Below are 14,173 nucleotides of genomic sequence, written 5' to 3' on the forward strand. Positions count from 1 at the left end.
TCTAGGGATGTCAGTGAAGCTAGTGGTGATGAAGGTTGGCCGTGGGTGGCGGCGTGGGCGGCGGTAGAAGACCAAAAACACCCAAATCGGAAATGGGGTTGGTTGTGCTTCACCGGTGACGGATAGGAGCTGGGGTTGAGTCCAATGGGTTGCTAAGAGGTCGAGGATGAAGTGGTAAGAAGATGATGGCCAATGGTGGTGCGACGGCGGCGCAGCGGCGAAAAGAGTGCCGCGGCTTGGAGAGGCTCATGGTGGCTAACGACAGCGCGAATGGAGCTGAGGTTGGTGGGGTGAGGTCGCCAACGGCTAGGGAGGCTAACGGGCAGGGCGGTGTCGATCACCGCCGGCTCACGGCGGCGCTGGGTGGAGAAGAAGGAACGGACGGAGAGAGGGAGGCGGAGCTGGGTCGTTCGGGAAGAGAGGACGAATGGAGAAATAAGGAAAAAGAAAAGAAAGAGAAAAGAAAAGGGGAGGAAAGAAAAATGGAGAAAAAGAAATGAGGTTCAATCCTCATAACTTGGGTCACAAAAATGATCCAACGGAAACGATTTCAAAACCACAAGTTAAATAAAATAATTTAAACGTAATGGTAAAGTGAAATTAAAATAATTAAATCCCACAGTAATTAATTAAATATGAAAAGTAATTTAAATGCATAACAATAAATAAATATTAAGAAAGCACATAAAAATAATTTTCACCAAATTAAAATCATAAAAATAAACTCACTAAAAATCCAACCAATTTTAAAATAAGAGAATAAATTTTTGAATAAATAAAAATAATCTTTCAGTAAAAATACACTAAAATACGGGGTGTTACAATTCCCCTCACCATTGAACATAGTTGTGTGAGTCAAGCACTCTGTGAACCTCACTGGAGATAGGCCATGTCTGAAAAGCTCACGACTACTTCTTGCTACTTCTTGGTTTATGTGGATGATTTGGTTATCACAAAAAATGATTTCACTTTTGTCTCATCAATCATTGACCAACTTGGTAATCGGTTCTCTTTAAAAGACATGGGTCAGCTACATTTTTTCTTGGGTATGGAGGTTATTCCAACCACAAAAGATCTCTTCTTATCACAACACAAATATATTAGAGACTTATTGACAAAGACAAACATGCATGGCGCAAAAGATATTACCACTCCGCTGTCCACAAGCACTGCTCTCAAGCTAATTGATGGCACATCTTCAATTGATAGCACAAAATTTAGAAGTGTCATTGGTGCCCTACAATACTTGTCACTCACACGCCCAGACATCTCTTTTGCGGTAAATAAAATGTCCCAGTTTATGCATAAACCAGCAACAACTCATTGGACAGCTGTAAAAAGGTTATTTCGATACTTGAAGCATACCATTTTCCATGGGATTCACATTCGAAAAAGCTCAACCTCCAACCTTACCACATATTCCAATGTCGATTGGGCAAGTAACTTCGATGATTGAAAATCCACTTCAGCATACATAAGTTTTCTTGATTCTAATCCCATATCTTGGAGTTCAAAAAAATAAAGAGTTGTCGCACGATCATCAACTAGAGCTTAATATAGAGCACTTACAAACGCTGCTTCTGAAACATTATGGCTCCTAGCACTCTCTGTTAAACTCGGCTTCTCCATTTCAGCTTCTCCAAAGCTGTTATGTGATACTTTGGGAGCAACACAATTGAGTTTCAATCCAATCCAACATTCAAGGATGAAGCACATTCAGATTGACTTACATTTTGTCAGAGATCTAGTGCAAAAGGGTACACTAAATGTTCATCATGTCAACACACAAGATCAGCTTGTCGATCTCTTAACAAAACCCTTGTCATGTCAACGCACAAAGATTCTTAGAAATAAGATTGGAGTAACCAATGGGAACTCCATCTTGGGGGGCATATAAAGGATGATTCCTCAAATCAAACGAAAGATCACACGAGCAGCAAATCTGCCAACAATCAAGAATGTAACAGCTAGAAACTAAATAAGGAAATTTGACTCTGTTTTAACCTTGTAACCAACATAAAATATAGCCTTATTTTTAGTCTTCTTTCTTATAATAGATTCTGGAAATCATGTATATATGTTATACTAATCCGTGTATCATTTTAGTGTGTTGTAATACAATTGTTTCCTTGAAAACAAATATTTTGTGCATACTCAATTCTCATCATAACGGACGACAGTGACCTAGTGATGTGAAACAGATAGGCAGAAAGAGATCAAAAGTGAGGGAGAGATGCAGAGAAATAGACAATGGAGAAGATGATTTACCAATGTGGATCTATGGTCAGGCAGCAATAACAAGAATCAAAAGAGAAGGTGGAAGAGTGAAGCAAAATACGTAAATCACTGGACAAGAGGGAGGAGAGAGAGTGAGAGAGAGAGAGAGAGAGGTGAACAAGGGAGTGAAATAGGGAGAGTTTGAATAACAGACTAAACTATGCATTGCACACTTTGGGCTGAGTTCACCTTTAGGACTTGGGTTGGGCTGGGTCATTACATATATAATAAAAGATCTATTCTATTTTCAAACCGATATACCATCCATATAACTTAAATATAAAATGAGTGACAAGATTCAATCATTAAAATTAATCAGTTTTGCTACATTCAACCAGCATGCGTAAACGTGATGCAACCAGCTGTACGTGGCAAAACTTATTTGGAAGAAAACAAAAAGTAAAAAGGCAAACAGGCAAAAGCAAAAGAAAACAACAAAGTTCTATTTCTTCTTCCTTTGGTAGCAGACCACACTTTGAAGATTTTTTATTTTTCTTCTTCTTCTTCGGTGGAGTAGCAGACCATTGTAACAACAAAAGTTAACACAAATTTTTCTTCTTCCTTCGGTGTAGCAGACCACACTTTGAAGCAAACAACATTTTTTATTTTCCTTCTTCTTCGATCAATCGCAGACCATTGCAGCAACAAAGGTTCACACAGATTTGTTTTTCTTCCTTGGTAGACCATACTTTTCGTTTCTTTTTCAAAGGGAAAGGAGAAGTATCAAAAGCATAGGCCAATATTGCCCCTTTTCGTTTTTTTTTTTTTTTCTTCTATTTTCCTTTACTCTCCTCAATCCAAGCTGGTTAGTCTTTCATCTTCACACTTCTTTTCATTTCCCTTCTCATTTTCCTTCCCCTCTGGAGATATTCAAATTGTAATTTATGCATTACTTTATCTGAGTTATTGGTTCTCAGATAATTTTATCTTCATCTAATTACTCTAGATCGCGTGTACTTCCATTTCATATGTGAGTTTTTTTTCTTCGAGTCATTGTTCTACCATTTAAGATTTTTTTTTTTCTCTTAAAACAATCGGCCACGTGGGACGCGGTGCCCCCTCGGTTCCCTGGCCGGTTGTAAATAGATTTTTTCAAAATTAATAGTAAAACTTTTGGAAATGAACCAAATTAGTTTTGAGTAGCTAGAAAATGAAAGAGACATAACAATGATCAGTACGGAAAAAAGAACCAAAAAGTTCAACATACAAAGTTGACAATTGTTTGAAAACACTGAACTGACTGACGACCGTTCAATCTCAATCCAACGCAGCATAATCGTACAGTACTAGACAATTGTCCCGCACCCGGAATATATATATATCCTGCTGTTTCTTTTCATCATACTTTTTTCCTTTTTTGGTTATAACATAGAAAATGCAGCAACGAAAATAGAAACTCCAACGGACACCATTACTCCATGCTCTGCGAGTGCGAGACTCGCTGCATCAGAACCAACCACAGTAGGAGTAGTTGTAGTAGTAGTACTGCTCTTTGGACTGCCTGCTGTATTCTTGTTATCCTTAGGCTTGGTTGGGGCAAGTGCCGGTGCAGGTACCGGAGGCTTTGCAACAAAAATGTCCAGAGGAAGAAGCACTTTGTCTACTTTGTAAATTGAAAGCCGGTTATCCGAATATACCGTACCGCTCACTGTGGCATTGACAAGGCCAGTCGAAATGTTTACTTGGTTTCCCATTGAGGTCACATTTAGTGGGTAATTACCAGGGTTGGTATCTCCTGCCTGTGTTCTCAATGGGTTGGTCACCGTTTGAAAGTTTTCTAGAGTATAAAAAGTGGGCAAGGTATGAAACTGTATGAGTCGGATCTTTTGTTCGTCGCTGAGAGAATTTAGAGTACCCGACTTGAGGCTTGAAAATGCAGCATCGGTTGGAGCAAAAAGAGTAAAGCCGTTCTTTGTATCGTTTAGCTGCCCTTTAATTTGGTCGGCCACTGCAGTCCTCTTTAAGAGGCGGATTAAGATTGTGAAACCGCCTGCCTTTTGGAGGATTTTGGTTACGTCGGGAGGGCCAGGTGGTGTCGGGGCATCAGCAAGCTTAGCCGGGGAATCAGCAGGTTTAGCCGGGGAATCAGCAGGCTTAGCCGGGGAATCAGCAGGCTTAGCCGGGGCCACAGCTGGCAAGGCAGGGGCCTGAGCTGGCTGGGCTAAAGTTGTGGTACTGCAGTAGAAGAGAAAAGCAAGTAGAAGTGACAAGGAGAGGAAAGCATGTTTCCTCATCTTTGAAAACATGGTGGTTTGCGTTCCTCTTCGGAAATTTGCAAATGCAAGATCAGTGGTAGCAGTGCTTAGTTGCAGGAGTGATTGATATGTGATGAAGTGAGAAGAAGATCACGAGAGGCTTTTATTATGGCTTGAAGACACTGAATGTAGGCGAAACGATACAATCTTAGTTACAAAACCTCGATTAGATGTAAGCAGCTCATCTTTCTATGATTGGTGAGAGAATGAAAGGAAGATAGAATCGGATCAGAAATTAGCCAGTTTAGCTACTAGTTTGCTTGGAAAGGCAGCAAAAAACATGGGGGATCTTAAAGGCATGTGTCATAAGTTAGCTAGTGAAGAAGAATGCATGCATGGTTTAGTATATATGATGCTAGAATCATTGTCGTACGTCTAACTCTGATGAATGTGACATATTAATTAATTAATAATATTTAAATAAAAAAATTATTACAAGAAATTAAAAAAAAAAATTAAAGAGTCATTAAACACGTGAACTTGAGCTTTAAAAACTCATATGCATGCAGCTGTTAAGGAAACTTAGCACACCCTGGTACGTTCCTGATCTTCTCTACTGATCTTTCGCCGTATGAGGTCGCGTTTCTCAGGTAGTCCTTTACATTAATCTTTCCAGCACTTTTATTTCCTGAAGAAAGGAAGGAAGGATAATTTTCAGAAAATATGTTATTGTAGGGAATAATTTTCTAAAGTTAATGGATGCCGCCGGCCGGCCTCGTGCATTCTTTCTTACTCACAAACTACACCTTTTTTCTTTTATTCTAATTCATTACAAAGGAACTTCATTCATTGTTGGTCTTGTTCCTCAAAAACTCTCTAGCTTATAAATTCGATGAGTCATGCTACTTTTGAGATCATCTGAAAGTTCTGTTTTTCTTGAAGAATATCAAGGCACTAGAGAGTGACTTCTAGCTACAAAAGGGAGTTCCGTATTTTGGGATAAAATCCTCTATTCCTTTTTCCTCTCGATCTCCTCCTACTGCGCGCAAAGAATAAAATTGTGTTTGTCCCTTCCTCTTTCATAGACATATATATATATATATTTATATAGATGGATATTTATATATATATAGATAGATAGATATATATATAGGCTCCTCAAGCTTACGAGAATAACGGGGAATTGGAAGCCCAAAATCAGATGGCCTTCTCGAGCACAACGTACTTCCCACTTTATTTCTATTTATCTTCATATATATATATATATATATATATATATATAGTGAAAACATTTGTCACATTAAACCAAAGTGCAAACTTATAAGATTCCAAAGTCAGTTGTCTAGCTATTAATTAAACATTGCTTCGATCGATAAGCTGAATAATAATCGATCAACCTAGCTACCTAGCTATCTAATAATGTCAAGGCCTTAGCAAAACAAATTAATTAAGAGCATTAACGATCAATTGGCCAAATTAACGAGTCTCATGACAAGTGACACATAATTATAGGGCTGAGGATAATTAAAGTCACCACGTCCTTCTGTTAAGATCTAATTACTTGGTGCGCCGAAAGGTATCTTGATCATGACCTGAGTACCATGCATGTAGTACGTACTACTACTGCATGTAATTAGTAGCTGTTAGCTAGCTAGGATATATATTGCATGCCTGTAGGTTGTTTATAAATATATTAATGTTCTGAGCATTTATTTTTCATCTGATCAATATTCTATTGTATGCTTTTTCGTAAAAATCAAAAACAAAAACATTAATGCATGTTAATCTGATTGATTTAGCTAGCAAATTCATTAATATTGCATGTTAATCATGAAAAGTGTATAGATCATATTTTAAATCATTTTTATTGGTGCATGATATGTGTATGTTATTTGATTTGTGTATGCACGTGATCACAATATTATTGCACACCTAGCTCATAATATTCATGGAGGTCATATTGCATGTGTTAGATTTGGCTGGGCTATCAAAGGGTGTAGAAAATTATGAACCCTAAATTGAATTGACCTTTGGCTAAATGACCTTAAAAGTCCAAATCCCTCATGTATTAATAAATAAAAGTTCTTGAAATCAAAAGTCTACAAAAATGTAGCACTTGATTATATTAAAAAGCCAAAGCTCAAAGTGAAAAAGCTATTAATCAAAATAGCCAAATAAAAGTACAATTTGCTCATTGAGAGAGCGGGGGGGATAAAACCTTAATTCCATAGTCCTAATACCATTGGGTTGACCTTAATTAATTATTTACAAAATAAGGTCTTGATGATCTTCTTGGTTGAGACATATCTCACTTAAATGCATATGCTTGTCATATTTATTTGTACCAATGTTACGTTATTTCGTGAATTAATTATTGATCTATATATAACTTCATTATGTAATTTTGTAATTGATACATAATTTGAGATCGAATAATTAAAATTAGTCCATTAAGACTATAGATTGATTAAAATCATGTAAACTTTTCTTATGATGTTTGAGTAAAGGGGAGTTGATTCATTTGGTGTTAGCATCTAATTTTGGGTTATTGAATTTGTACAATTAGATCTTTTCAAAAATTTTTAAGCATATTGATCGAGCATTCGCTACACTTGCACCGGACATGAGGTCGAGTGGAACTAAATCAATTTTTTGCTGTACTTAAATATATATGTAGTTCGTGCACATGATCATTCCTTAATTTTGAGTGTGTTGAATGTGTACTAATGCCAACATCAAAGTAAAAAAATCTACACATCCATTTCGGATCACATTATGGCCATAAAGTGTTCGACAAAATGCCACGCTATCGTATAATTCGTAATTTTGGGGTTCTTACGTCAGTTCACTTCATAATTTGAAATCGGATCACTTCTATATGTTGTTAATTGGTAACTTATCTCAAAACCATGCGATCCATGATCAGTACTATGTTATCACCCGTCACAACTTGACGTGAATGTCATCATGTTCACTCTATCATTAACACATTTGCGATATGTCTTGGGAACACGTTCATAGGTATTGATCATGATCAGTAAACGTCCATGCGTGAGCATATATATATAGTGGACGATCATCCAAGTTCATTTGCATTGCATTCATATATATTAATTCATGTGCGCATTAGATGCATTTTTTATTACTAATCATGCACGCACATTTTGATTGCTAGTGCATCATTATTGGATGATCTTACATTTTACAAGTGCTTCCTCTCGCCCATATACTAGACGCCAACTCATGTTGAGCTAGCCTCTAGCTCATGATGTTTCTGGCTTTCATGATGCTCAGATTCAAAATATTTTTCATTATAATTATTTTGTTCGGCTGCCTCTTCTTATTTAGAGGTTTGGAGAGTGAGATGTGATGAGATGAGAACTTTGTGAATAGTAGTAAAAAAATTTGTGAATAGTAGTGAGATAGTTTGAGTTGAGTATTTTTTGGGTTTTGAGAAATAAGAGATAAAAAGTTGAATAAAAAATATTATGAAGTAAAATATTGTAAGAATATAGTTTTATAATATTATTTTTGTTTGGGATTTGAACATGTTCATGTAATAATTAGTTTGAAAAAGTTGTAATGATTAGTTTAAAAATTTTGTATTTGAATTATGTTTGATGAGATAAAATGAGATTAGATGATAATTTTATGTCTCATCCCATGCCCCAAACCAGCCCACGTTTTTTTCATTTTTTTTAAATGTTTTTTTTAGAATCTTTAATCATTAAGAAAAAAAATATATATAACTTCACTAATTATAATCATTTTCTTAATCATTAAGAAAAAAATTAAAATACCTGAGCGTTAACTTTGAGGGGGTCAAGTATCATTTTCCTTATTGAAAACGTGGTGGGGATACATACTAATCTAATTTCCGACCTCTCTGAATACTTGTTGATCTACACATTTCATTACTCTTCTGACTTCTCCTAAATGTTTTCATTCTCTTCCTCTAACATTTCTCACCACGACCTCCTCCTCCTCCTCGTCCCATCTTTCTTCTCAATGTATATTGATTCTTTTGGAAATCGACATATATGCTACCTCATAGATTAATGCCTTTCTTCTCACTGATCAATTAAAAGTTGACTTGATTTTTTTTTTCCATTTGCTCTAGTTTCAAGCGTATAGGTTTGGTCACAGATCCAAGACTAAGCAAAACTGGGCATGCATGTGTATCAGTGGCAAGAGCAAAATCGTCACTTCTTCCATTATAGCATTAAAATAATGAGGTAAATATGTTGTTCTAAGCTCTCTTATTACGTTTCCTCCAACTTCTGTATTTGTTGCATGTGTTTGGATTTGGATTTTGCTGGATGCGATTCGAATAGATTGCAAAATGTTCGTTTGGTTTGGATTTTGCTGGATGCAATTCGATTAGATTTGCAAAATGTTTGTTTGGTTTGGATTTTAGGAGCAGGACTATATATGGTTCTAGTGACCAAATCCAGCCCCCCTCCCAAGCCAGTACTATAGGGTATGGCCGGGTACGTAGCACCTCTAATTGTTATATCTACAGTAGTACTGATGTGTGCCAATAGATCATAATAGCAGTAAAATTGTGACATATAGAAAAGCTTCATAATTTCAAGTGAGGGGGAGGCAACAAATCATCATCCATGCATACTTAAGTACGTGTGTTTTGACTACTACTGTTGAGTTCATCAACATGTTGTATAAGTTTCAGTGAAGCCAGCGAACGAGTCGATCTTAATCTCGTGGACAGCGCGCATGTACATGAGTACTTGATCTGCATCATGTATAAGTACTATATTATATAGATTTTAGCTATTTTTCACTCATATAACTGTCTAATTTAGTTCATTAATCCAAATAGTGAATAAAATATGAAAATATCTACGCAATTAGATCTCCCTCTATTTCTATATTAAAGAATAGGAAAAAAAATAAAGAAATAGGAAAAAGTTTATATTTCAACAAGTCGAGAGATATCTCTCTATACTAATTTTAGAGCATTATCATTGGCTTGTCCATAATTGTAGCCACCTCTGAGTTAAAAGAGCATCCAAGTGGCTTTACTAACTTCATTAATCAACTTCATGATCATTCATTGAATTGGGTAAAAGGTTGGCAAAATTATTCTTTGAATAATGCTACTATGCCCCTCCATTTTGCCACATCATTTTTACAGCTCATGCATTTAATTTATTTTTAAATTTTTTTCTTTTACTTACTAATTAAGAAAATGACTATTAATGTATTGGTATTTTTATTTTATTTTCTAAAAATGTTTAGAAATGTTAAAAAAAATTAAAAAAATTGAATTTTGCCAAGGAGAACAACATATTGCAATGGTATTCAACTAAGCCATTAGGCTCCACTTTCTAATTAATGCCTTGTCTAACCCTGTCGGCCGGCCAGTATATTTCTTTTGTAAAAGCTAATTTGCAAAGCATTTATTCCAAACTACATCGATGATCCGGCCTATTGACACGAGTCTCCAATACATAAAATTATGAGGAAACGAATTAAATTGAAGGAATTAGAAATGATCAATTGAATCAAAAGCGAAAAATTTAAAATGAAATCTCAAAATTAGTCCATAACATGGATACAATAGAAAAATACAAAAGGAAAATATGATCCTGCATATGGGATGAGGAAAGATCTTGGCAATTATTTTTGAAAGCACGCAATCGTGCAAGAAGATAAAATGGGACACCACTAAAAAACAAAATCAAGCTAATACTTCAACGCCCTCAAGTTCCTTTCACCATAAAGAATGCAGCCATGATAGCAACTCCAATGGATAGCAACATTCCATTCCTACGAAGGCACATTGCACCAGACGCACCCACTTTGGCAGCAACATCAACACCCCCAGATGGACTGTCTGCAGCATCTGGTTTAGAGAGTTTGGGGGCTGCTGCTACTTTAGGCTTGGGTGAAAAAATGTCAAGAGGAAGAAGCACTTTGTCCACTTGATATATAGCAAGCTGGTTATCTAAATATATTGTACCACCCAATGTCGTATTCACAAGGCCAGTTGAGATGTTCACTTGATTGCCGGCAGTGGTCACGTTTAGCGGGAATTCACCATCACTAGTATCTCCAGCCTCTGTCGGCACTGGATTGCTCAAGGTCTGAAAGTTTGACAAAGCAACCATGGTGTTCAAGATGTGAAATTGTATTAATTCTGTCTTTTGTAGGTCAGACAGAGAGTTTATAGTGCCTGCTTTGAGGTTTGAAAATGCACTATCTACTGGAGCAAAGATGGTAAACCCAATGTTTGAATTGTTGAGCTGCCCGAATAGTTGTCCTGCCACTCCAGTGTTCTTTAAGAGGCGGATAAATACCGAGTAGCCATGAGCCTTCGTTAGGATTTTGATGATGTCGGTAGGACCTTTTTGTTTGGGGACTTGGGCAGACTGGACTGGGGCATTTGCTGGCTGGGTTGGGGGCGTGGCGGCCGGAGTTGGTGGTTTAGCGGGTGCAGTTGGGGGAGTGGTTGGTTGAACTGGAGCAACGACGGGTGGTGATGGAGCCGCAGTCGGTTGGGCTAAGGTTGTAACGCTATGGAAGAGAAAAACAAGTACAATTGAAAGGACAAAGAGAGCCTGCAGCCTGGTCATCTTTGTAGTTCTTGATATGTGGATGGCTGTGTTTAGCTTGGGTGATTTCCAAATGCAGGAGTGGTGCTTGAGGGGCTTGATGAGTGTACGTGGGAGGGAGGATATGGCTTTTATGGAGGCTGAGAGAGAGTGAATTTAGGTGAAAAGGTTCAAATCTCGTTGCAAATCCGTAGCTATTTGCAGCTTATCTGTCTTGGAAAGGTAGAGGAATCTATGGATAGACGTGGGACAGATATTGTTGTTTCAGCAACTAGTTTGCTTGGAAAGGCAGGAAAGTAGAGAGGGGATCTCAAATGTTTGTGCAGGTAAACAAGAGATGCATATCATTGCTTTCGCTTTCGCATATGATTACTCTTAATTAGCTGTAAAGGCTCATTTGCTTGCTTGCAACATCCTATTGGAAAAGTAGAGAAGAAAAGAGACTTGGATCATCTAGCTGCCTCTAAATTCTTATCCTGTTGATAATTCATCAAATTTAATTAGCAATACATTGATGGGGTTAGAGCTAGCCACGCCAAATCTCAGTTCAACTCAATTACCAATTAAAGGGAGGGAGGCATGCTACAAGCCTGCATGCTAGCTAGCTTCTTAATTGTGAGCATCATGAGTACATAACCTATCCCACCCAATTAGCTAGACGACTTTTTAATTTAAAATTATATTATATATATATATATATATATATGTTATGTTGGGAACATAACGTAGAAGAAAGTAATTTAAAATGAAAGAAAAATAATAATTTTTTCCTTGCACCATAATCCATATCATGATGAGATAATGACATGGTGTTTTTAGCAGATTTTTTTATTTGTCCTTATTCTTAAAGTCATCATGATTTTGGTGACACGTACGGATACTGAAGATTTCCCATTAAGGAAGCACTCATGATCCAGTGACATTGATATTTCCGGAAAATAAATACAACGCATAGATTCTATAATATTAATTTACAGATCCATACTTATTTTCATTAAACTTTTTTATTAAGCAAATTACATTATATATCTTTACATTACATTGCAATATATGAGATCCGTATCTTGACTTTTGTTGAAGCTGTAAATCCAAATGCAAATCTGGATATTTGGTTATATTTGAATTTGTATATGAGTTTATAATTCGATCCAGATATCCGATCATTTTAACCTAGTTATGGTTCAGATGGGTATCCAGTTATAAAATTTGAGTATTCGGTTACCTAAGTTGTATCCAGATATTTCGATTTTTCAAAACAAAAAAAATTAAGATGAAGGCTACAAATACAAAAAGACATGTCATTTTAACTATAAAGTAATTTTTTAAAATATAAAATTTGGTTACAGATATCAAATATTAATCCGAAACCTGTGATGTTATATAATCGTACCCACATCCAGATGCAACTGGTACAAAATCCAGATACCTAAATAGAAAATTTATGTCACTTTGAAGATGATTTTGCCATTAAAGTTATTTCTCTTTCTAGCTTTTGTTTTATATATTTGGTTAGAAAATAATCCCTTACAATTACAAAGAAATAAGAAATAGTGTACGTTCTCAATCTTGCATTGCAATTAAATTTCTTTTATTTTATCTTCCTTATTCATTTTCAGATCTTTGATTTTTTGTTAAGCAACATTTAATAGGTTAATTAAAATCTCTGTTCAAACAGTTGATCTGAAAGCCTTTTCCTACTATGCTTTTAAGGTTATCTTTCAATTTTCTATCCTTTTTTTATTAATTATCTTCTTCATTAACCATTAATTAACATGCATTAATTAAAAGTCTTGGCATTTTTCTCTAGCAAGAATGCTTTTATTTTTAAATACATGGAATTATATATTTAAGAAATACATTAGTAGATTTTATCAATTTTTGTTCCTATGAATATGGGGGGAAGCGTGTATAGAAAAACTTTATTTGATTAGTTCATCTAGATGACTGAATAAATAAAATATATTGAAAGGGGATCTTTTTATTATTGGATGTATACGAGAAGTCAATAGGCCTGTTTATCCAGGCCAGATTTTTTCCCGTCCGAATTCCTGGATTCTGGTCCAGAACAAATCTGGGCCAGTATCTGCATAGAAAAACTCTAGTACACCTGATCCGGATACGAAGTTTTAAACCCGAAACTTGTTTTTTTTTTGTTTTGAATGTTTTGATATTTTTTTTTTTTTTGTTCCTTTCTAGCAATTAAATGGATAGAAACTAAAAAAAAATGCATATTATTTCTAACGAGTCATCCATTTTATAGTTTTTTTTTTTTTTTTACTCTCTTTTCAACGTTGCTTTTTATTGGTAGTCAAGGAACATATAGGACGTTTTGATTTAAAAAATTAAATAAATAGAATTTGAATGCTACATCAATATTTTTTTTCATAAAAAAATATTCATAACATGTTGACTTTGATTTAAAAAAAAAAACAGTTTTTAAAAATAGATTTCAATCCGGATTCCGGCTCGGTTTTTATCCAGGCTAATCCGATCCAGATTCTGGCTTTATTTTGAGATTCGTGTTCCGATCCGAGTGGATGAACAAGGAGAACAAAGTTGGAATGGAGGTGGAAGAGAACACTATTGGGAAACAGATGAAAGATCCGGAGGGGAAGGGGGGAGAGAACAGAGTTGGAAAAGGGAAAGGGAAAAGAGAACAGCGTTGGGAGAGGGAGTCTCCGAGCCCTTTTTTGACTTTTTCTCTTTGAATGGGTGAATAGACTCGGTTGGCAACGTATTAAACCGGTGTGTGTGTGGTGTGAGACATCAAACCGGCTTAAGAATAGATAAAAATGTCTACGTTTTAAAACAAAATTTTGCAAGTAGAATCGTCCTTAAGCCGAAGGGTCTTACGGAGGAAACTTTCTGGAAACAGAAACCGAGAGTTGGACGCGGTACGTAACAAATGATCAGCAAAGATAAACAAAATTATGAGTGGCGTGTAGCATTTCTGCAAAATTATAAAGTACTTCAAAAGTGAAATATTACAATTATTGGAAAACACATGCATTGCTGACAGTGACGACCGCTCAATCCAACCCAGCAAATTAATCACACAGTTCTAGACAATTGATCATGTACTCGCCCAAAAACACATATGCTACTGCATCATCATGTTTTCTTTTT

At 36.0% G+C, this 14,173-nt stretch overlaps 2 protein-coding genes across 2 annotated transcripts; both read right to left on the bottom strand.

Moving 5' to 3' along the window:
- Positions 1 to 3,528: 3,528 nt before the first annotated feature.
- LOC108990091 (fasciclin-like arabinogalactan protein 12) lies at positions 3,529 to 4,616 on the bottom strand. The gene has a single exon (XM_018963941.2). The coding sequence runs from the start codon at positions 4,521 to 4,523 to the stop codon at positions 3,639 to 3,641; it is 885 nt and encodes a 294-aa protein (XP_018819486.1). The 5' UTR covers positions 4,524 to 4,616; the 3' UTR covers positions 3,529 to 3,638.
- Positions 4,617 to 10,000: 5,384 nt separating this feature from the next.
- LOC108990053 (fasciclin-like arabinogalactan protein 12) lies at positions 10,001 to 11,214 on the bottom strand. Its single transcript, XM_018963900.2, has one exon. The coding sequence runs from the start codon at positions 11,066 to 11,068 to the stop codon at positions 10,196 to 10,198; it is 873 nt and encodes a 290-aa protein (XP_018819445.1). The 5' UTR covers positions 11,069 to 11,214; the 3' UTR covers positions 10,001 to 10,195.
- Positions 11,215 to 14,173: the final 2,959 nt, after the last annotated feature.

The sequence above is a fragment of the Juglans regia genome, chromosome 14, assembly GCF_001411555.2.
Source record: "Juglans regia cultivar Chandler chromosome 14, Walnut 2.0, whole genome shotgun sequence".
Taxonomy (NCBI): Eukaryota; Viridiplantae; Streptophyta; class Magnoliopsida; order Fagales; family Juglandaceae; genus Juglans; species Juglans regia.

Bases quoted from the DNA above. Each gene is read 5' to 3' on its own strand.
- LOC108990091 (XM_018963941.2), bottom strand. From the start codon at position 4,523: ATGTTTTCAAAGATGAGGAAACATGCTTTCCTCTCCTTGTCACTTCTA.
- LOC108990053 (XM_018963900.2), bottom strand. From the start codon at position 11,068: ATGACCAGGCTGCAGGCTCTCTTTGTCCTTTCAATTGTACTTGTTTTT.